At 35.2% G+C, this 23,676-nt stretch overlaps 1 protein-coding gene across 1 annotated transcript in view; it reads left to right on the top strand.

Annotated features, from left to right (window-relative positions):
- Positions 1-23,298, top strand: part of LOC145669865 (sodium- and chloride-dependent glycine transporter 1-like) — a 235,654-nt gene extending 212,356 nt beyond the window's left edge. The window contains exons 9-12 of the mRNA XM_081738211.1: positions 3,532-3,660; positions 12,005-12,214; positions 14,937-15,107; positions 22,340-23,298. Of these exons, the coding sequence (XP_081594337.1) occupies positions 3,532-3,660; positions 12,005-12,214; positions 14,937-15,107; positions 22,340-22,507 (678 nt within the window). The 3' untranslated portion in view covers positions 22,508-23,298. The remainder of the gene's footprint in view (positions 1-3,531; positions 3,661-12,004; positions 12,215-14,936; positions 15,108-22,339) is intronic.
- Positions 23,299-23,676: the final 378 nt, after the last annotated feature.

The following is a 23,676-nucleotide window of genomic DNA, read 5'->3' on the forward strand; positions in this document are numbered from 1 at the left end:
ACTGTCTACAAATCATTATTTCCCAATCACTGTCTAAAGCGCAAGATCCATTTTCTCTGCATTTGTGCCTTTTCAGATTGATGTCAACCTTGCCACTCAGACTGGGATAATGACATTATATTTGTATAAAATTGCTTCTTCCGTCAACACTTTCTGCCCTCCATATAAAATTTTCTTGGAATGCATTTTGTATATATAACTTTTTGACAAAAATAAATGAAATCTTTAAGAAATCTTAAAAATAAATGAAAGTTTTACGTCCCACAGTTATGCCGGTTAGGTTAAAGGAGACGGTGATTATGAGAAATGAATGAAATGGTGGAATGAAGAAAGTGGGAGGAAACGGGAGAACCCCGAGAAAATCCACGATCACGGTGTTTGTCCACCACAAAATTCACACGGCGCGAGCTGGGTCGAATTAGGGACCCCAAGCACCGGAGGTGAACGATCTACCACAGCGCCACAGCGCCCCTATAATTTTTTTGAGTTTTGATTATTTCTGAACAAGTAACATTGTTCTACAAAATAAACTTCCTATTTCTGGAGAAGAAAGTTGTGATTCTTATAGACATTTGAATGCAAATATGAGTTTGGGTTTTCAACATCAGAGATAGTTTTAATAATTAGATTTTTAATTTATTTTTAACATTTTTATATAATTTAAGCCATTTTGTTCATAGTAATAGATATACTGACGGAAATTTAAGAAAACGTTGATAATATTTAGAGGGTAACGGAAGGTAATATTTGACATAGTGATCACATACGTATTCAGTTTTTAGCAGTTATTCTGAAGGAATATTTACAAAGGATAGACAACTCCGAATTATAGTCAAGCAACACTGTACTAATATTGTGGGCATCAACTTCCCTTCATATATCGTTTCTCCATGTTACTTATGTCTTTATGAAATCTTCCTATTGATTGTTCGATACATCACTGCAACCTTCTGGAAAGAAGTTCAGATTCGAATACCTGAAATGTAGTTTAAAGGACGTCTTACACCATACCTTTTTGTAAGTTTTAATCATTTGATTCACATCGGCGGCATTGATTGTGGTGATGCAAAGAACATATGGACTGAACGAGAAGGAGCGAGTAACGTTCTCTTCTCTGATGAAAACAGATTCAGTGTGAATAGTGATTCTGAAATACACTAATCTGGTGAGGGTTGGGAATAGCAGTAAACCCAGGAACATTGTCGAACGTTATCGCTTTGGTGCTCCAGGTGTTCTTGTGTCCAAAGGATAAGTCGCATGGGTATGATGATCTCACAATTTTAAACGCGGTACACTCATCGGTCACGGTTATTGTAATACTGTACTCCTTTCCCATATGCATCTTTTCAGAGGTGCAGTTGGACCGAATTTCTTTTCTTTTCTTTTTTTTAATGAATGACTAGCTGAAATGCTCATTCTTCTCATGGGTCAGATAAAATGTCTATGCAAACAAACTCAACAACGAAAGGAAAAAATATCGGTCATTTTCTACTACTTTTACATATCCGGGCAAATGCCCGATGAGACCCCCTGGCTCGAATTATATATATATATATAAAAACGCCTCTGGACACCAGCGGATGTAGGCTGTATTTGGAAGTCAATGCCTGTGGTTGTATCACCATTCATTTCAGCGACCGCGAAAACTATGGATTTGACACTAACATCGGCCATTTTGGATTATTTTTACATGTCTCGTATCCCACCTCGGTGGCCCCCGGCCCGCAGCCGAATGGGGTGAATTTGGAAGTTAATGCGATCAGAGTTTCACCATTGATATCAGCGAACGCGAAAATTATGAATTTGACACTAACATCGGTCATTTTGTACTACATTTACATGTCCCAGTAAACGACTCCGCTCAGACTCTTTGTTTCGAATTTTTTTTAAAAAACGCTTCGTCTGGGTCTGGGGCCTGGACCAAGGTACTCGTGACCAAAATTTGGTAACTCTCGGTCAACTCGTCTAGTCCCCAAGCCACACACAGACACAGGGACAGACAGACACAAAAAAAGTTTATTTTATTTATATTAGGTAGGTAATGCACGATCGCATCGAATAGCGCAGGTAGCGGAGCTCTTGAAAGGCGTATGGGATTGGCCTACCTGTTCCTCCTACCATCCCATCGAGCACAATTGGAAAGCTATGGGAAATTTACCAAAGACCGTATAGCAGTTGTCAACAACACTGATGCAGGAATGGAAATATATATATCACAACAACTCGTTACCAACTTGTGAGCAACATCAGAATACATTGGAGAATATACATCTCTGTCCGTAGTGATCACACATATCTTTAAGAACATCTTTTGTAATATCAGGAGCTATCATGAGTCTCAGCATTTTCAGTGTAAGAAATTGCCTCTGTATAAAAAAGTAATTTTTGTTATTCTAATCAAGTGTCTCTTTCTGTTGCTTCCTGTATCATATTGTGGAACTACGTTCTATATGTAGTTCAAGTTTCACCAATCTATACCGCTTGGAAGTGATACATTATGCGAATCTTACTTTCATCCTTAAATTTTACACACCAGTGACCAGACTTATATATTGTAATACAAACATACCTTTCTTCCGCTTTCTGCAGTAAAACTAACTCGTATACTATATGCATTTTTAAATAATGTTTATGGGTTGGTATACAAGGAAAATGTCTTAGATAGTCGTCTTTGAGATGCATGGTCTAGGTTCAATTCTTATTAACAATCTAGCTTTCAATACTTTATAATGTGGTGTACAATTAGCTAATCTAGGTCAAATGACGATCTAAAAGTGCCGCATTGGACGCCGTATATACTCGAATCTAAGATGTCCTTGAATTTAAGACAAACACACACATATCTAAACTTCAAAAATTGTGCCAATTTCTTGTATTCAATTCTAAGACGTATTTTGGATATTCAGTGAAGCAACTCAAAATTTGACAGTACACATTTAAACATTTAAATGTCAAAATTAAAAAGAAATCAAACATACTATCTTACAAGTGTGACGTCAGTAAGTAAATGTCACATGCATGACCACACAGGCATGCTGTGTACATCCCGGGAAATCAGCTGTGGCACACACTTTAGTCAATCCATTGCTAGAGTGATTTTGTATGCGATTCGAAGACGCATCCCACATTTTATAGCTAATATTTTGGCAGAAAAAAGTGTGTCTTATATTCGAGTATATACGGTATGTTCTAAAACTGCAGGAGACTAGCTTATGTAAACAGACTGTAACTTAATTGTGAAATTTACTAGTAGAATAGTTTATCTATTTATTAATTTATTGGTATTTCTTGTTTCATCTTATTGTTGGTGAGTTTAGGTGGAAAATTCCATACCTAAACTCACCAACAATGATATATCTTTTGAACTACTATAATCCATAGCTTATGCTATAACAATTAAGGTAGTATACATAACAACGCAAAAAAATTAGTAAGCAATTCACTAAAAGTAGGTATCATCAATTTGCGGTCATGTATTACCAAAGGTAATCATTTCTGTTTACTATTTCTTTTTTATATATTTTTTTCTAGTTTGCTCTAATGGAAACTGTGACGACAGCCATTTTGGATAGATTTCCCAACCTCCGAGAAAACAAGATGCTAGTTGTTCTTTCTGTTGCTATCTTTGGTTACTTTGGAGGATTAATTTTTACAACTGATGTAAGTACTATAGGTACTAATAATTGAAAATACTGGTGAGTTATTATCTCTTTATATAAAAAATAGACCACTGACCAACTGATAGATTGTGAACGCCGAGGCCAAACCGCTTAAACTAGAACCTTAAATTTGGACAGGGCATAGCATTTGTGAAATAAAGTCCCACTAAGGGAGAATTATTGGATATTCTACGGGAAAGGTGCGGAAAGAGGCGTGAAAATTGTCTTAAAATGGTCATATCTTGGAATCTCTGAATGTTAATAGATATGAAATGTTGTTAATATACTTCTCATTTACAATAATTAGGTACATGTTCCGTTGTTTTTATTTGGTCTGGAAGGGAAAAAAAAAGGTTGTGGGAATTACATTTACTATAATCACATGTTCATATCTCGTAATCTCTTAACGATAGAGACATGAAACTTAGTATTTAAATTTTTCATTTAAAATAATCATAGACAGGTTTCAGCGTTTTCTTAATACTTCCCCTAAGACGAAAGAAAAAGGCAAGTAGAAGAAAAAGTGGGGGTTGCAATTGTTTTGGTAGTCTTTTCATTTAAAATAATTATAGACGTTCTTGAACTTTTTTAAAAAGAAAATATTCTACAAGGAAAGAAAAAAGACGAGGAGAAAAATAGAATCCTAGTTGCAGTTGTTACAATAACATGAAAGTTTGTATTTAGGCTTTTAATTTAAGGACTTGTTTCAGCGTTTTCAGATGTTCCCTTAAAAGAGTAGAAGAAAGGTCGGAAGAAAATCTTAAAATAAGATAGTTATCCCTCGAAATCCCTTAAGATATTAGGGATATGATATGTAGAGATAGGATTTAGGTCCAGCAAATGCGAGGAACTGGGTGCGAAGACTCCAGCTAGGCGAAACCTAGTAATACAGTAGTATAAATATACTCAATGGCGACGATTGGACGTTAAAAGTGGGATGCAGGATATGATCTGAATATTTGTATGTCAATCTTAGTTTTTCTGGTTGTTTCTAACACTTTGTTTGACAAAAGGTTGTATAACTAATGGGATACTATCTCTTTCGGTTTAAATACCGTATATTATATTTCGTATTTTATTAATATTATCCTTTCTATTTATTTGTTTTGAAAATTTGTTATTTAATAATGTGATCACACAATTTTCCAGATAGAATAATTAAAATGTTCTGAGCAACAAATCAAATCTCTTCTTACACTCTCGTTGTTTAAGAGTACAAAGGGCTAGTACCTACTTGCGTTGCTCTTGTCAACTTACTTAATCATATTAATGAATAATGAGGCTTGTTTTGTAGAAATTATATTGAAACTGGAGATTAATGAACAACTTATATTTTTTTTAATTTTACACATGCCATTAAATATATCTTATTACTCTTAGAAAATAAAAGATAGTAAATACTACAAGCATATACTACGACGTTTAAAGAAATACGCAATTGTAATTAAAACGCAATTCCTGTAACTTTCTTAACTCCACAGGAAGACAAAGAACGAATATATACTCTCGCGACAGCAAATATTATATGGCACTGTGTATTATATGGTAATATATACAAAAACCTTACACTTTACATTTCCAAATCAAACTATATATATTAAGGAGTCTCTCCAAAGAAGTGGGGGCCAACTGCAGCTTCTTGCCCCCCGTAATCGCTGGCCCTGAATATAATGATTAAAATGGTGATTTCTTTCTTCGGTTGTTCCATATAAAGGAAAGAGACAGTAAAAAGATAACGCAAGTATCATTTTAAAACGATCTAAATTTAGTTGATATCTGAAAGATTTATCTGAAGGCGTTTATGACCTTATAGACTAGTAGTTCTCAACAATCCTGTTTGTGTGAAGGAAATAAATTCGAAAGGAATAAATTCAGGAAACACTATTAAACATATTCAAAAGACAAAGTAGTTTGGATAGAAACCAAACTTCATTCATCTCCACAAACAATCACGTTATGCCAGTAACTAATTTTACCACACATTGGCCTACGTTCGCGACGAGGTAATTACTATATGATAACTTTATGATAACGAAATAGTTAAAGGATGTATTAAATTTTACAAGTATATAATTGAATAAGTGTGTTTCATTTCAGATTATGAAACTACAGTAAATTTCCATACTACACGAATTTTATATTGAAACCGGAGCTATAGGTTTATAATTTCAAGTTGTAATAGAGGAATCAATCGGGCACAGTACTTATTCTTGAAACACTGAAGCTACATCGAAAAGCTAATTAATGCTTTTATCGTTTTCACTCTATGAAAATTAATATTAAAAACGAGACTGTTGATTTCTACCACTTCCCGTTTTAGTAGACATAATGTAATGATGGTATATACCTTTAGGGCACTTTTCAATTGCAGAAAACCGCTTCTCGCTACTCATTACCGTTTATGATCTATCGCGTATAGGGTTAAGGTAGAAAATGGAAGCTATTCTTAGGACGTTGAATCGATTGCAAAAAACCGTCTCCATATCTAATCGCTTTTGCTCTATATATGTAGGCGGAAGCGGAAGTGGCAACCGGAAGTAGTATATATTGTAAGCGGAAGTGGCAATGGATACTACTTCCGGTTTTATTAGATAGATAAGGATAAAGATGGAATCATTTCTTGAAATTAAATCGATTCCAAAACTAACCGCTTGTCGTTATCTATCACTATTATTGTTCTACGGCTATGAACGTTGAAACTGGAAACTGTTCATTTCCACCACATCCGATTTGATTTGAATTTAAGTTCTGTTTCAGCTGCGAGGCTATCTGAGACGTCAAGCTACAGTTTAACATGAGATCCAAACCATATGAACTCAAGCCAGGCACTTCAGGTTTGAATCGAGCGTTGACGGAGGAAGTACAACCTATTTTTGGGACGTTCAATCGATTAAAATAAGTCCTGGTATCTCTTACTGTTTTCCCCCTGATTTCTGTCGACAGTGGGACGTAGCAATTCTATAAAACAGCTGAAGTTTATGCGTAGCATACTATGGAAGTCTAAAAAGGGAACGCTGAGGTTTGTCACAAGTCAAAGATGATTGATTTTGAGTTTCTCACTCGTCATTAATGATTCTACATGACAATATAACTCTCATAACCGTACTTCGTCCAGAATGTTGTTCTCTCTAAATCACGATTTAAAATATTGGTATCCTGAAAATGAGTAGCACTTGCCCTCTCATACAGTTTCTGGAAGGGGTACGATTATGAGAGTTATATTGCCATGTAGAGCCAGTATTTTGTTTCACCTTCGTAACTCATGTCCTTTCTGAGATATGAAAAAAAAAAGCAACACTAACTTTGAAATTCGAAAGAATTTGAAGTTGATTTTGTGCGCAAAGTTGACTTTGGATATGAGGTATCTTTGGTATAAATATCACAGCAATCCGTGTAGGTATAAGAGTACTTCTTACTCCCTTACTCCCTTATCCGACTATGCTGTTTCTAAGAACGCTAAAATATGTTTTCATTTATTATTTTAAATGAAAATTCCAAATACAAAATTCCATGTCTCTAACCTTATGAGATTCAGAGATATAGGCATATTATAGTAATTGTAATCCCCACTCATTCTTACTTGTCATCCATGTTCTCTCCTTCTAGGTTAAATATCAAAAAACGCACATTTTTTTCTCTTATTATTTTAAATGGGAAACTTATATAACAAATGGCGTCTCTAGCCTTCGGGAATTCAGAGATAAGGGCATTTTAATATTTACTTTTTGCAGTGTGTCTTGCTCTTGAAGAACAGCACATAGCACACATGGTTTAATGCCAAATTTTTACCCTTTGTGACGCAATAACTACTTAACCAATAACGGTAGGTGAAAATGAACTGCACCACTGTTTCCTTGAGATCGAATTCGTGTCAAATGATACCGCACATGCCGCCTTCCCATTTAAAAATCCAAAGTTGGATCCAAGATAGCGGCTTCCAAGATGACCACCATGGCAACCATGTCGTGCAATATGGTCCATTACCCACCTGAACAGCATATACCATGAACCAAGTGTAAACACCAAGCCATTCGTGTGCTACACTGGTGTTAACCGACTTATGCCTCACCCTGTATAATGATTGCCATCCCTATTATTTTCCCTTCCCGTCGAATTTCCCAAAATCCTTCCTTATTGAAACTTTACGTCACAAATCCTATGCCATGTCCAACTTTCACTTGGAAGGAACATAAAGTACTTAAAATGGATTAACCGATTTCAACAAAAGCACAATAATAAAAAGTTTAAAACCAGAATATAATTCATTAATACTATCTATGAAAAATTTAAAAGTTCGGGTTAAAATAACAAATTAATGCCTCATAAAATTACTTATTTTATGTTAGGCTCCCATTTGATTGACTTCGAATAGATTTTATTTTTAAAAAAACGTAGATAATAATGAATTAGAGTACTTTCTGCTTTTAAGCAATTTATTATTATTATTTTCTGTTTTTCTAATGTTTTTGCTAAAGTCGCTTAATATTGTTTTCTTAAGAAAAACATATTATCTCTTTTTAGTGGGATCTTCAAGTCGGTTATTTTTCTTATAAGTTCGTTTAATTTTTCTATTTCTTTCCTTAGTTTAGTAATTAGACAGCTAAACTAACGGTACGATTAACTTTTTATACAAACTCTGACAATAAAGTTCGGTGAATGAAGTCGCTGTATTCGACCTGGCAACATTGGCCCAACGAAACACTGCACACGAATAGCGACAGGTGCTGCCATTGCGGACCCATCGTTGTCCAGTTGTGAGCAGTGTTGCCAGATCTACTGATTTTGCAGGAGATCTCCTGCTTTTTCTACGTTCTACTGATCTACTCCGAAAGAAAACGAAAAGTGAACAATCTCCTCCTTTTTTCCTTACTTCGAGAAGTTGAAGATTATTAATATTGAATTTTCAAGGTTTCCTCACATAAAAAGATGAAATTTCTCTATTATAATACACAAAGCTCTGTAGAGCATATAGTTATAGAGCTTTACTGTATATATGAATGCAAAGAATACAACTCTACGTCATCTTCTATAAGATTCGTCTATATTCTGACTTTCTGTAAGATTTACAAGTAAGTGTTGTTTAGATTGGGACTTGGGTTGGAAGAGTGGCTTAGATCATTTCTCCACGATCGTCAGCAAGAAATCGTCTTACGCCACGATCACGTCTGACTGTACCATATAGCTACGTTATCGTTACGTGCATGAAAAGACATTTTTCCACTCCACTTTGCTGTTTCACTACGTTTTACTTCACACACGTGTGTATCAAATAATATTAATATAAATCGGGATTTTTCCTTTTATTTGCTCAACGTAGTTTATCGGAAATGAATTCTGGACTGCTTGTTTTGACTACTGCCCCCTTAAGAATGGCAAATTTTATTGCCCTCCCCAGATTTACATTCAAACGTCACCACTGTATATGTCTACTGCTTTCTCCTGTTTTTTATCTTCGAATCTCCTGCTTTTCCAACTGATTGATCTGGCAACACTGGTTGTGAGTCAACTGTTGTCTGTGTGAGACGCGTTATACTAAGTGAGTGTTAGTGTGTGCGGTTCCAAACTGATAACAGTAAAATGAACGAACAAAGGATCAATTGAAGTTTTGTTTTAAGCTTGGCAAGGCACCGAAAGAAACCCATGATATGCTGGTACAGGTTTATGAAGATCAAGCAGTGTCTTTGAAGTGTGTTTACGAGTGGTTCGCCCGTTTTCGAGAAGAGCGGGATAGTGTTTCTGATAACCCCCGTAGCGGAAAGCAGTCCAGCTCTCGCACAGACGAAAACATTGAAAAGGTAAGGACATTAATCACGAACGATCGCCGATTAACTGTGCAAATGGTTTCTGAGAACTTGAACATATTGTCGACTCGTGCCACATTACTTGACTGATGACCAGAAGCACGCATGTGTTCTTGCCACACAGGATTTTATCGCTATGGCGGATGAAAATTCAAATTTCTTCAACTATATTGTTGCTGAGGATGAATCCTGGTGTGTGAGGTACAATCCGGAAACAAAACGCCAAAGCATGGAATGGCGTTCTCCTGCATCACCTCGTCAGAAAAAGATGAAAACATTAAAATCAGGCATCCAAACGATGTTAATCACCTTTTTTGACAGTAATGGCATAATCTACAAGGAATTTCTACCTGAGGGAACAACATTGAATGCTGCTACGTACGTTGAAATTTTGACATGTTTCATGAAACGTGTACAAACGGTACGAACCCAGTACTCAGAACAAGGTTTATGGTTTCTGGTTCACGACAATGCTCGTCTTCACACAGCCAATATCGCCAGACAATTCCTGGCCCAAAAGCGGGTGGTGAAACTTGACCATCGACCATACTCACCAGATGCGAATCCTCCCGACTTCTTCCTGTTCCCATGCCTTGAAAGGAAAGAGATTTGACGATATTCCAGCAGTTTTTCTCCTAATATTTAATATTTCGACTTATTGAATTTTCTTATCATCGACAAAGTTTCTTACTTCAGTTCCTCCCTGACATATTTGAAGATTGTTTTTTTCTCTTTTTTATTATAAGTTTCATATTAATTCAGTTCCATACTCAACTTTCATAATGATTCTTGAAAATCTTCTAAACTTTTGTATCAACGTGATATCTGAAAATCTTACTGTTCTGAGAAGGAACGGACATAAACCTGTCATCCGGACGTTCGAATCAATCCTAGTCCATTCGATAAACATATCAAAGATATATTAATGCACAAAAAAATTAGGTGCCATGGACAACGGAGTAAGTTCCCGGGGCCAAGTAACCCTGTTAGTATAAAGAAAATTGTAGACTCAGAGTGAAATAGCTATTGCATCAGCACTGGTCATTGGAAAGTCATGGTTCATCATTCATTCTCTTCAGCATGAAACAAGCTTTTCAGAGATGCTATGTAGTGGGAAACATAACGTACTTCAACAGGGAAAATTGGGAGAATACCGAGAAAATTCCCTCCAAGAATCCCTCCTATCAACTTTGGACCTCTCTGGAGTGGCTCCGGATAAAAGTATACAACCCAAATGTATCTCGAAAAATACTATAGGGGATAAGAAATGACTGTACCAAGTTTTGTATTGATAGAAGGAATAGATATGAAGGAAAAGCTTGCTTACCAATACACGTTTTCCCCTCTTACCTGTTCTGTCTAGCAATACAAAACGTCAAGTTTACCTGTTTCTGTGCTGATTGCATGTTGCTTTCTCTATAGTTAATCTATCTTTATAGTTGTGTATTAAATTTTTTTTGTCCTTCACACTATATTTCATTTTACATTACCGAACTTCTATTACACCCCAATAATATTGTAGAAATTTATTTTAGGATCCATTCATCTGTATATTTAATTATTAGGGACACAGATCATAATTAGGTCTTCTGGAAGGGAATCAACTTTAGAATAGTGTTGTATGATTGTATTTTTCTTATTATTATTTTTGTTTTTAATCATTCCACCTCCGCTGAGCAATCTCTCGATTGGCTTGATGCAGCCTTTTCATTTCTTTTTAGTTTTTCTTTTTAATAATGTATATATTGCCTCGTGCTTGGGAACGTTTACATTGTAAAATGTAAGATGAAATAAAAATACATAAAGTACATTTAGGAGAACGTATTAAAACTTGTGTCAGAGAAAATAAGAATACTTTCATAGATTTATAAACTCACTTATACTGTGCAAAGATAGGATTCAAAAATTAAGTGGTAATTATTTTATTCTAAATGAGGCTGTACAAGGTACCATAATGGCATTTAAATATCACAATAATCATTTTACTTACTAGAAGAGAAATATGTCTATATTCATTGTTGTGGTGTATCATGTTGTAATTTTTCTCCACAAACAATCGAACATTGTTGTAGCTAATATATTTAACTATGTGTTTCCATGATATCAGGGAAATAAAGTATGCGTGATCAAAGAAAGCCTTATGGAAACCTTACAACTACGGAAGTTAATACAGTATATTGCATGGTTTATGACGTGTTGTTTTTTCTGTTAAAATTGCTATTTTTAACCCTCTTTTAAAGTGTCAAAGATATATGAAATGTAGATATGCATTGTAAAGTGAGATAAAAATCATACGAGTATGTATTGTATGTGTACAAGGTTCACATTTACTTTACAAGTAGCAACTCGAAAAATACTAGTACACAAAATAAAAGCATTAGAAACATTTTCTGTTTTGTTTAATGAGCAGTCAATATTGAATTTGTTTACGATTAACTTTTCTTTTAGTTCCTTTACTTGTTCCAGAGAGGAAGTATATCGTAAAAATTAGAAAACAATTCTTTCCTGAAGTTTGTTGTAAATATGCACTTCATTTCTTGACAGAGCGGAATGTACTGGCTTCAGTTAGTGGACAAATATGCAGCCAACTGGTCGGTGCTATTAATAGCCATATCCGAATGCATTCTCATTTCGTGGGTGTACGGAGCTGACAGATTTCTCACAGATATCCAAGAAATGATAGGCGCACAATCAAGATCTTGGATGTTCTTTTGGAGGTGGATGTGGAAAGTCGTTACACCGGCAGCTCTTCTGGTACGTATAAACTTTATAGTAGCGTCTGTTCAGAGTATCTTAATATTGATATTTATCGTTGCAATATCACATATCATATTGAAAATTCGAGAGTGAGTATACACCCGGTAATTGTTCCCCAAATTACATGTCTAGTAATATTTGATTACACTATTTATCATAAAGTAAATGTATGGATTTTCTGTAAAGTTATTTTCGAGTCTCCAATAAGTGTTTTTGCATTTATATCATAGACAACTTACCTTCTCACAACTTTTGTGTGAGTTCAGTCTTGGATTTCTGGCTCATATTATGTCTTAAGGAAAGAGGGAGTTGCAGTAATTACAAGATAACTTTAAGATGATCCCTTAAAAGTAAATTTACTTTTGATCCTTTAAAAGTAGTTTACTTTTGGGTGAAGTTTTCTAAAAATTCTTTAGAATTTTGTTCGTATTTCACAAGAAAATGGTTCATTAATAACTGTAACATAACATGATTAAGTTTAAGAAATTGAAGTGAGAATGCTTAGTGTGGTAATCCGTACCTTTTATTATTATTTTTTACATGAATATTCATTTAACATTTCGTATCGCATTAAAATCTTTACATAACCTCTCAAAAAATCAGTTGCAGGAGCATGGACACAGTTGCAATCACAAGAGTAATTGGATAAAAGGGGAAGAAACCTTTTGAAATGTGGTAATGGGTATAGCTTGGTTATTTATGAGGCCCTTTGTATTGAGTTCTTGTGATTACAACTGGAATACCGATGGTGATGTAACCAATATTCTTCAATAATGATCAAGTAATAATATATTGATATATTCTGCTAGTTTCAACTTAAATATCGAACATTATATGTATAATATGAACACGGTCATACGAGGGAGGACCAAAAAGAAACCGGACTTTTGTTCCAAAACAATAATTTATTCCTTTTTTTTTTTTTTACAAAATTCTTTCAGTCTTCTTCAAAGTACTCTCCATTAAATGCGATTCATTTCTCCCATCTTCTTTCCCACTTTCTGAAGCACCTCTGGAACTCTGGAACTTTTATATCGTCCAATGCGCTCTGCGAAGTTCTTTTTACAGCCTCTACACCATCAAAACATTTTCCTTTTAGGTTTTGTTTAATTCTCAGAAAATGTCATCATGTTGGTCAAAAAGTTTGGATCACTTTTAATCTGATTTTTCAAGTCCTGGCTCAAATTCAGACGAATGTTTGATCCTGAGCAGGCGAGAAACAAACTTAGCAGCGACATATCTCATTTGCAAAACTTCACGCTGGCACGAGCTCCTACTCACTCCTGCCTGTTTTGAAATATCATTGATCATGAAACGACGATCCTCACTGATTTTGGGGCAGATTTGTTCGATGTTTTCGTCATTTCGAAATGATGAAGAGCACCCAGAACGAGCATGATCTTCAACACTCATCTCACCACACTTAAAGCATCCAAACCACTCAAAAAATTGTGTGCAGTTCATAATATCCTTTTTGAAAGCCTGTTGAAGCATTTGGTAAGTTTTCGTTTCCGAATTTCCAAGTAGGAAGCAAACACACTCCTTGTTCCTTTGAATCTGCCATAACGATTTCGCAGGCGGGAAACGAGAACAGTTGAGAAAAACAATAATACGATCAAACTTTAACCTGCTACGCAGACGCCGCTTGGCCAACTGATCTGGGAAGGTCTCTGCTAAACCCACCTAGCAGGAGAACTCTCTACTACGCCTAGGAACGGCAGCGCTCTTTCAATCCGGTTTCTTTTGGGTCCCCCACCGTATGCTATTATGGAACTGTGAGATTTCATTCTTTTAGCGCTTTAAGCTAGACGAGTAGCAAGTTGTAAGTGTTTTATTCACATATACAACATTGCCACTAAAATATTGAACAATTACCCATTTACCCGTAAACGCATTTTAAAATAAATTTACAGTGATAATCAAGGATGTTATAAAATAGAAGATCTGCCCATACAACAAAATCTTGAAGCCATACGTCACATTTCCTCACCCCCAACTCTGCCCACTCTGCCCAATAAGATCACAATGTTTTGGGTCATAATTCATGACAGAAACGAAAGTAGCCAATCAGACGATGGTGAAAACGAGAGTAGCCAATCAGACGTGCCGATGCTTAGTTGTTTTTGGCTTCATTGAGTTAATAGGATCAAGACACATATGAGCAGAGATCCTCTGTTTTATAACATCCTTGGTGACAACGGTAAAGCCAACAAAATATATCTAGTGCACATATACTCTAAGTTAAAGCTGCAATTGACAGCTTTGACACAAATATCCAATGTTTTTCTTTTTTCTTTTTTTTACTCTGAGCTCTCAATACTTCGCAAATCAATTAAGTCTCCTCAATTTCAGTCTAGAAATTTGTGTAAAACATGAAGAAGAACTCCTTTACGTAATATTAAAATCATGTAGAGTTTAATGAATAATCAAAGTAATGATACTGACAACAATACAATTGAACAACACTAAAAACAGTAACAATAATACACATTAAACAAGCACTTGTTTCATTTTAAACGAAACCTATTTCAAGAGTGATCTCATTAGCTTAAAAGTAGCACGTGACGGTCTAAACTTGTATGTCTTCGTCCCGTTGTGAAGGTACGGGGCAACAGTAGTAAAAAGCAAGATAACTTCTGCCAAGCAAAATAATATGTACTTAAATTACTTCTTCCATAATATTTGTATGTACTAAATATTATGTATGTTTTTGTTATAGTTTATCCTGTTCTTCAACTGGGTAGAGTATTCTCCAGCCTCTTATGGAGAATACATCTATCCTCTATGGGCGGATGGCGTAGGGTGGGTAATTGGAGTGCTTCCTGTTAGCGTCATTATTCTTATTGCCATCTATAAAGTAGCAACAGCAGAAGAAGAAACACTAACTGAGGTAAGTGAAGATTTCTTTTTACCTTTTCGCATAGTTGAAGTAAATGAGGAAAACAATGATGACACTTGTTTTAAGTAAAAGTGACTTCTGGACTGTCACTCATGATAATACTCGTTTGAGCTGAACTGTCGAAAGATTTCGAGTTTGAAATACTCTAGTATGCTTTTGTTTTTGTAACTTAAACTGTTTCTACAGATCAATCCACACGAGTTTCCTGTATTCAAGTTACTCTTTTATAAAATGAGAGTTACTATTGTTTTCCAGTCATGAATTCCGAAGTTGGTCGTCCACCTAGATTTCGACAAAAAACGTAATATCAGCTACGAAAATTTAAAAATCGCCAACTTTTTAGGATCACTTTAAAAGGTTAGGGTAGAATAGAGTAAGGTGGGGATAAGTATGGTAGGATAGGGTTGAGCTAGCTTAGGATTAATGAAGTTTGGACTCATTTTCTTAGTAAAGTGTAATTTCTCGTCTCTGAGTAAGGATACCAACTGGAGCGTTTCTGTACACCTGCAGCCATGTTCACAGTACAAATGTTCGTTACTTTCCCACAATTCAAACATGTGGCAATCTTGCGCAAAGTAGTTCCCTCCGCTTGCCAAATACTTCCAGGTTTATAACTCTTATAAAAATAATAAACAGAACTTCCGCTCTCCTTACATATTACCAAGCACACAAACGAGCAAAATATCCACTTCTGACCTTTAAATTTTCAAAATTTTGCTAGAAATGGACGATCAATTTTGGAATTTAACCCATATCCTTTAATTATCTGCTACATAATGTCACAAGTTACAACAAAAAGAGATATATTAGTATTATTACCTTATATAATTCCAGACTTTTAATGGCCTTACTAAACCTTTAATGCCAAGTCTGTATGCTTGAACAAGCTTGTATTTACACGGCTGCATACCTAACCAAGGCTGTAACAAACTTGTTGTCGATTATATATTTGTGTTTCCACGCTGTCTTTCGCAACGTACACCTCTTGACAATCATTACGTAGTGAATGCTCCTTCAGAAATGTCACTGTGTTCCTCCACGAAGGTACATACAATAGCATCCAACCAATTCCGGCCCAATGAAGAGGCATGCTTTCTTTTACGTGATATCACCAATATCACTTGATGTTTGTCCTGGATGAACGAAACACTTGTACTTTTAATTACCCTCTCTCTGTCCCATTATAATAAATGAATTTGCATATACATAAATATTATCTTTGCTTACTAGTATACATACATATATACACTTTGTTTGGTATCTGAATGATGTAAATAATCTCATAAATCACTTGAAACATAACCATATTTCATCTACTCACTTCACTTCACAAAAGACTCACGAAGAATAAAAAAAAAAAACACTTAGGCCTCAACATAGGATCAAGTAGGCCAAATCACTAAAATTGTTTTGTGTAAAAGTTGATTACGAATAGAAATTGATTAATTATGTGCAGTAAACTGCGAAAGGTTGGCACGGACGAACCGAATTGCCTGATTCCGAATGAATAAATGTAATAATCAAATTGTCTTGTGTACACCCCACAAAGGAGGATTTTTGTAAGAATCGGGCAAAAGAGAAAGTCAAAATCAGGAAAAGGAATGTCAAAGTCAGGAATAGGTCAAAATCGGGAGAGAAGTTCAAACAGTGTGAGGCTAGAAGGCCCAGGTGGACGGGTCAAAAGTAAGAGAAAAGTAGGAAGTGTAAAATGTAGGAAAATAAAATAGAAGAGAGAAGGAATGTATGTACGTGTAATGGTAAAAAAAAAAAGTGTCGGTGTAGCGTAGGCGTATAGAAAGGCCCACTAAACTCTCTTCCTCATAGAGAACCACAAAACACGATGCACTCTCTGCAACGGCCACTGTTGAACTCTCCATTAATTTTCTACAGACATACTATCGAATGTTCATCTACTCTAAACTTTAAAAGTACAAACTGTATACATATTATTTCTATTTTTTCTTTTTAATAAGTCCAAACGAGCTTGTGTCAAATCTTGAAATACTTATCATCCAACAATGACCAGGCATTTTCAGACCTTTAATCGGTATGTGATTGATGGATAATGTTCTGATTTCGGTGCAGATTAAGAATAGTATGTAAATTAAGGAATCTTCCACTATTCTCAATTTAAACGATTCCCTAAGACATTCTGGTCTGTTTCGCGTAAGATTAATAATATGCGTGCAAACGAATGTGCCATGAAAATGACTATTCATGCAAAAAAACACACACCATGGTATGGAACAGCAGACTAGGTTAGGTTAATATAGTACGTTAGGTTAAAATAATAGGATAGATTAGGTTAGGTCAGTAATATAGGGTTAAGTTAGATTAGGCTAGTATCGTAGATAAGTTTAGGATAGTAGAGTACAGTAGCGTCTTCTCTGAGTGTGCAAGTCGTGTGTTAACGCCCAACAAAAATTAAGAAAAGAGTATTTTAATTTAATTAAACGATCGTGAGAAGTCGGGACTTTTTTTCATTTTTCAACGGGACAAAATCAACTGTTGAAGTGCGAAAGAACCGAGAAAAGCTACACGATCTCCGTTATTTTTTGGGGAGGCACCTCTGCGAGTAAGTCGTTGGCCACGCTTTGTCTGTATTTTCTCCGCTTAAGAAGACTCATATTGCGCATGCACTTCGTGTTTCCCACATCATGCTTCTGTGATCCAAGGCGTTGTTAAAGGACTCAACGCCTTGAGTTTTCTGCTTGTCTCAAAGCGTTGCCAAGTCTGTAGATTTATCGGTGGATGTACAGATTTTTTTTTATAGCAATACAGAATGAAATTATTTTTTTTTTGTGTGTGTGATCTATGGACTATTTTTTTATTGTTAAACATATCGTTCAATTCATAAGTTAAGGGTAGAATCGACTTCTTGCTAAAATACGTGTAAGGAACACGGTGAAAAGAAACATCATTATTTTCTCGATCCAATAAAATTGTGTTCGAAGGGTCAGTTGATGAAAAAAAAAACTGGACGCTGAGCTACAGAACAGTTTTCCATTCTGCCTTTTTCTATCCCTAATTTTCATTCACTTTGGCTAGTGACTCATCCGCAAGACTTACGGTTTCGGGTCCCCTATTACTGTCTTCAAGTGCTTGGTAAAAGTTTCTTCCCTTTTTCTATTGTCTCTGAATGCTACAAAAAGGATTTGTCTCACTTGCTACATTTTGAGATTATTTATTAAATAGGCCTATTATATTGAAATTAGTAGGTAGCCGAGAAAAGTTCGATTCAGGAGAATCATTACAGATTTTTTTTTTACTACAGAGCTATACATATATTGTACGGTAGATTGTAGATATTTTGATTTTCTAATTTGGCAATACTGGTTGTCCCCTTGTCTTTCGCGTTTACGAGTGTAGTGGTTTCAGCTTTTTAAGATGATTAGTGAAAGTGTAATTCAAAAACTATTAAAAAGTCCTTTTTCATTAGTTTCTTATAATGAGAAGAAACAAATAATTGACCGTGGTCGACCGTGTCCTAATCTCAGGATGTCAACTTTTGTGGAGGGCAAAAGTGGTGCTGGTTTTGAGAGACATTTTCGAATGGAGTTGTACGACATGTCAGATTGGCTTTGTGGGTGTAGTGTAATGAATAGATTTTACTGTTGGACATGTTTGCTATTTTCAACTAAGAAAAATGTGTGGAATCATCAAGGGTACGAGGATTTGAACCATCTTAATACTGCAGTGAAGAAACATGGTGAGTCTGAAATGCATCTTTCTAGCTTTTTTAAATTTAATACCTTCATTGCAACTCCAACAAGAATAGACGTTCTTTTGGATTCCCAACGAAGGGCTGACATTGAGTTGCACAATGAAAAAGTAAAGAAGAATAGGGAAATATTAAAGAGGTTGATTAATGCCGTCTACTATTTAGCAAAGCAGGAGCTACCATTCAGGTATCATAACGAGCAAGCAACGTCTCTAAACAAAGGAAATTATGTGGAATTTCTTATTGCAAGTGCAGAGTTTGAATAGTTTTCCGTGGAACTTCAGCAAGCATTCAGAATGATTTGATAAATTCTGTTGCCGATGTACTGAGAGACGAAATTTACAGCGAAATTCAGAACACAAAGTTTGTAGCTATTATGCTTGACGAAATTTCAGATGTAAGCAATAAATCTCAATTATCAACTGTTTTACGATATTTTTCGGCGACAGAGAAAAAAATCGTAGAGCGATTTTTTGGATTTCTTGATATCAGTGCTGATAAAACTGCAGCGGCGCTTTTCAGTCATGTTAATGAAATAATGAATACCTATAAATGCGCGGACAAATTAATTGCTCAGACATACGATGGGTCTTCCGTGATGAGCGGCCATCTCAATGGCCTTCAAAGCAAAGTGTTGGAAAAGTATCCTAAAGCTCTCTTTACGCATTGCTATGATCATGTAATGAATTTAGTTTTGCAACAGTCATTGGAATGCAACAAAGAGCTTAAAACATTTTTTTTGCGATCTTAAATCACTGCCTGCCTTTTTTTCTCATTCGCCAAAGAGGTTGCACGAACTTTCTGCTTTCATGTCAAAAAAGCTACCATCATTATCTTGTACTCGATGGAATTTTACGTCTAGACTTATTCATACGGTCAGTGAAAACAGAGAATCATTGATTATGTTTTTTGATCATGTTAGTGAAAGTGGAGACTTCGACAATTTAACTGCAATGACAGGCAGAGGATTTGCTAGCTTCCTAAGGAATCTTGAAAATATATTTTAAATAAAGGTTTTGCCCAATTTACTTGCTTTCTCAGATATATTGTTCAATATACTCCAGTCTAGGGATGTTGATATTTTATACTGCAGTAAAAAATTATTGAATTTCAAAACCAACTTCAAAAGGAAAGAGAGAATTTTGAAATAGTCTGGTCTTCTGTTGATAGAGATGTAGGGGACGAAGAAGTGATTCAGACAAAAAGAAGGAGATTAAATGATGAACCACAGAAGGATCATTGCCGGAGACTGTACTTTGAAATCATTGACAACATCAGTAATCAGGTTACAATTAAATTTGCGTCTTTCCAAAAATTGCAGTATTTTGATCTCCTAAACCCATCTAAACTGAAGTTCTTCAACAAACGAGAAAACTTTCCTCACGATTTGTTAAAAAAGCTGCAGGTAGTTGATGGTGGTGTTTTTAATTTGTCCAAACTACAAAATGAACTACATGTGTGGTACGCTTCCCATGAGGGATCAAATAAAACGCCCATTGAGATCATTCAATATTTGCTGGATATGAATCTGGTGAGTGGATTCACGGAGATTTATAAGTTAGCTATGCTGGTTGCAACAGTATCTTCCACAACATCACCTGTCGAGAGATCGTTTTCGTCATTGAAAATAATCCACACGTTCTGTCACGCTACTCAGACCGAGCACCGAATGACGAATTTAAGCCTCATTTCCATCGAAAGAGAACTGTTATCCAAGTTACGAGAGGGAGATAAATCCAAATTCTATAATGCAGTGATCCAAAGGTTTCTACGTAAAAAAAGACGACTCGAGCTGGAATTCAAGTAATTGTAAGTAAACTGATTTTGATTTTGATTTTCAGATTCATATTTTGCTTGTTTTTGATCTTCAGTTTCATATTTTGAAGGTATATTTTCCTTATATAATTATTCTCATTAAATGTATTGCTTACGTAATGACATCCTCCTTGATTCATCTTTATAATTTGCTGAGTAAACTGTTAGAAGGAAATTGCTATTTATAGGTTGTAGACTGGCGTAATTAAAACATTTTGCTGGGGATGGCCATGGTCCTTTACTTTCGAAAATTGCGAGAAGTTCCAGGTATAGACTATATTCAAGAAATCGATGTGTGGACAAAGTATAGTCACCGTATGTCGAATGCAAACGCTACTAAAATAGTTATGCGTAAATTGAGGATAACTTATCACATTATTTTCGATCAGTAAAAAAATGTGGGTGGGTCCATGTTTGCTCCTGGAGAGAGGGGGTCCCCTCTACTTTCGCCTATGGTTGTGAGGATTAATATATTTTTCCTTTCTTGCCAACGCCCTAACATCCACGTCACGAGACGCCACTGGTAGAGTAGGTTATGCAAGGTTAGATTAGCTTAGTTGGATAGGTACGTTTACATTAGTAAAGTTATATTACGTTAGAGTAGTAGAGTAGGTAAGTTTAGGTCAGTAGAGTACATTAGGTTAGGTTAGAAGAGTAGGTTAGGTTCAGTTAGTGCTTCTATATTGTATTTACAAGCACCAAATATGGTGATCGAGTTTCTATAGGATTTTAATGGTTCTACACTAGTAACGTTACTCTTATACACATAAACCCGGCGGGAGTTCATGTGGTTCGGATTCCACGTTAATCAGTAGGTCCACGTCTCATATAGCCTCGCTGCTGAAAGGGACGATAAACTCAAAATCAACTCAACTCTTATACACATAAAATACAGCTTTACTACACTGTGTAGAAATATTCCGCTGGTGGAAATTAATATCTAATATAGTCCTCTTTCATATGTATTACTCATTTTAACCATAAAATTACCACTCTTATGAAGAACTATTCTTAATCAGTACTCTAATTTATTCAAAGCATTCAGCGGTAACTATCGAAAAGGTATTGTGAAGTTCCTGTAAAAAAATCTACAATTGTTCAATAATGGTTCCTGGTGTTTGGTAATCGTAGCCTTAATATGAGTACTGACAACACAAACGTGTAAACACAATTTTAACCTATAAGATAACTTAAGGGCAACTACTCTAACAAGCATAACACCAATAATACATCACCTTCTTACTTTATTATAGCTTACGCAAGAACTATATTTACACAACAACACTATATAACCATGTCAGTCCCGGCATTCCCCACAGGGGACATAAAATATGACGATTGTGGGGAACGTCGGGACCGACATGGATAATGAATATATCTCTGTATCTATTTTCCAATCTACGTTACATCCTAATATTGATCCACTTCGATCAAAACATTTGCAACCTACATTACAAACATTCATCAAAACATCTGACAGTAGTATACATCAATAGGTTGGACCACCTTCAATATGGGTGTATGACCGTTTCTCATAACACATCTTGCCCGTACCGTAATTACTGTTATTTTAATCCTCCAACAGTTGTGTATGTCTTGGGAAAGACAATGAAAATAAGTCAATTAGTTAAGAAGTGTTTATAGCCTGATAAACGATTATTGCTAATAATGTATTGTTTACTTGCAGCGAATACAAAATCTTCTGCAGCCAACACCTGAATGGGGACCAGTAATGAAACGCAGTACTCTGCCAACATATGACAGTATTCGAAATACAATAGTATTAATGAACGGGTTGCCTGTAATTCAAGAAACTCATGCTGATTCGGAGTCATTAGAGGATAATACTCTCTGAGAGTGGGTAAATCCAGCCAAGAAAATATCTCCAGGACATAACAGCTCTAGGTACTAGCTCATCTTCCGTGGCAAGAGAATTAATACAAAAGATTCTCTTTATAACCATTAGGTAAAGGTAATTATAAAGAGCAGTATCGTTCCATTTAACTATTAACTATACATATAACATACGTACAGGTCTTTATTCAAATAATTACTCAGGGCATTCCTACGGTTCCTGAGAATAAAACGCAATAGATATAATAAGAAAAATGACATATTCTAGATATATTCACAGTGACTAATGAACAAGTATATTTAATGAAGTAAATGACGTTTCGGTTTCAAAACGATAAACAGAAAAAATATTGTGTTTCCTTTAGGCTGTGTAGTCAGTAAACAGTATTATCAATTACTTTTTGTATGAGACTAAAAACTTCCAGATAGACTATTTTCAAGTTAACTTGAAACATTTCCTTTCGTTCTACGATTGTAAAATGAATTAAGAACATACAAATAACCCAATATGATGATAATGTGCAAAACATACTGAATAATTTATAAGAAGGATATTGATTTATGCTTTGGAATGGAAATAACAGGGAAAAGTTATTTTATAAAAATCAGAGTTTACAGGATCCAATTTCTCGGACAAAAGCATTTTGCGTACCGTCCAGACTATATGCTCAACGTGTCATCAAGCAAGTGAAATATGATATATCTGAGTGTTTGAGAGCCTGAGGTACAACCTGTAACATATGAATGCATAAAAATTATACTTAAGAAGAAAATAATGCTATATATATAACTTTCAGCCTGATAAGAAATCTAAAGAATAAATTATGATGTATTTCAAGCATTCATTTCAGCGTAAAATCGGTATGAAAATGCAACTTGGGTACTTGAAGACTAAGTTTTGTGTAAATAAATTGTTAAATAAGAGAAATGATAGGGAAAATATTTATGAATGAATGAACATATTCCGAAATAGATAGAGCTAGGGCAGAATATATATTTTCTTGGAAAGTTTAGGTATATTTTGTGCAGGATCATATAATTCAAACATGGTCAAATAAAAAAATCGACAAGTTATAACGTAAAATGTAACGTCGAAAAGTTCAGTAGCTAAAATGTATATGTAATTTTAAATAATTGTGACATATCGTAGAAAATTCTTTTCTGTATGTG

The sequence above is a fragment of the Thermobia domestica genome, chromosome 14, assembly GCF_964235325.1.
Source record: "Thermobia domestica chromosome 14, izTheDome1.hap1.1, whole genome shotgun sequence".
NCBI lineage: Eukaryota > Metazoa > Arthropoda > Insecta > Zygentoma > Lepismatidae > Thermobia > Thermobia domestica.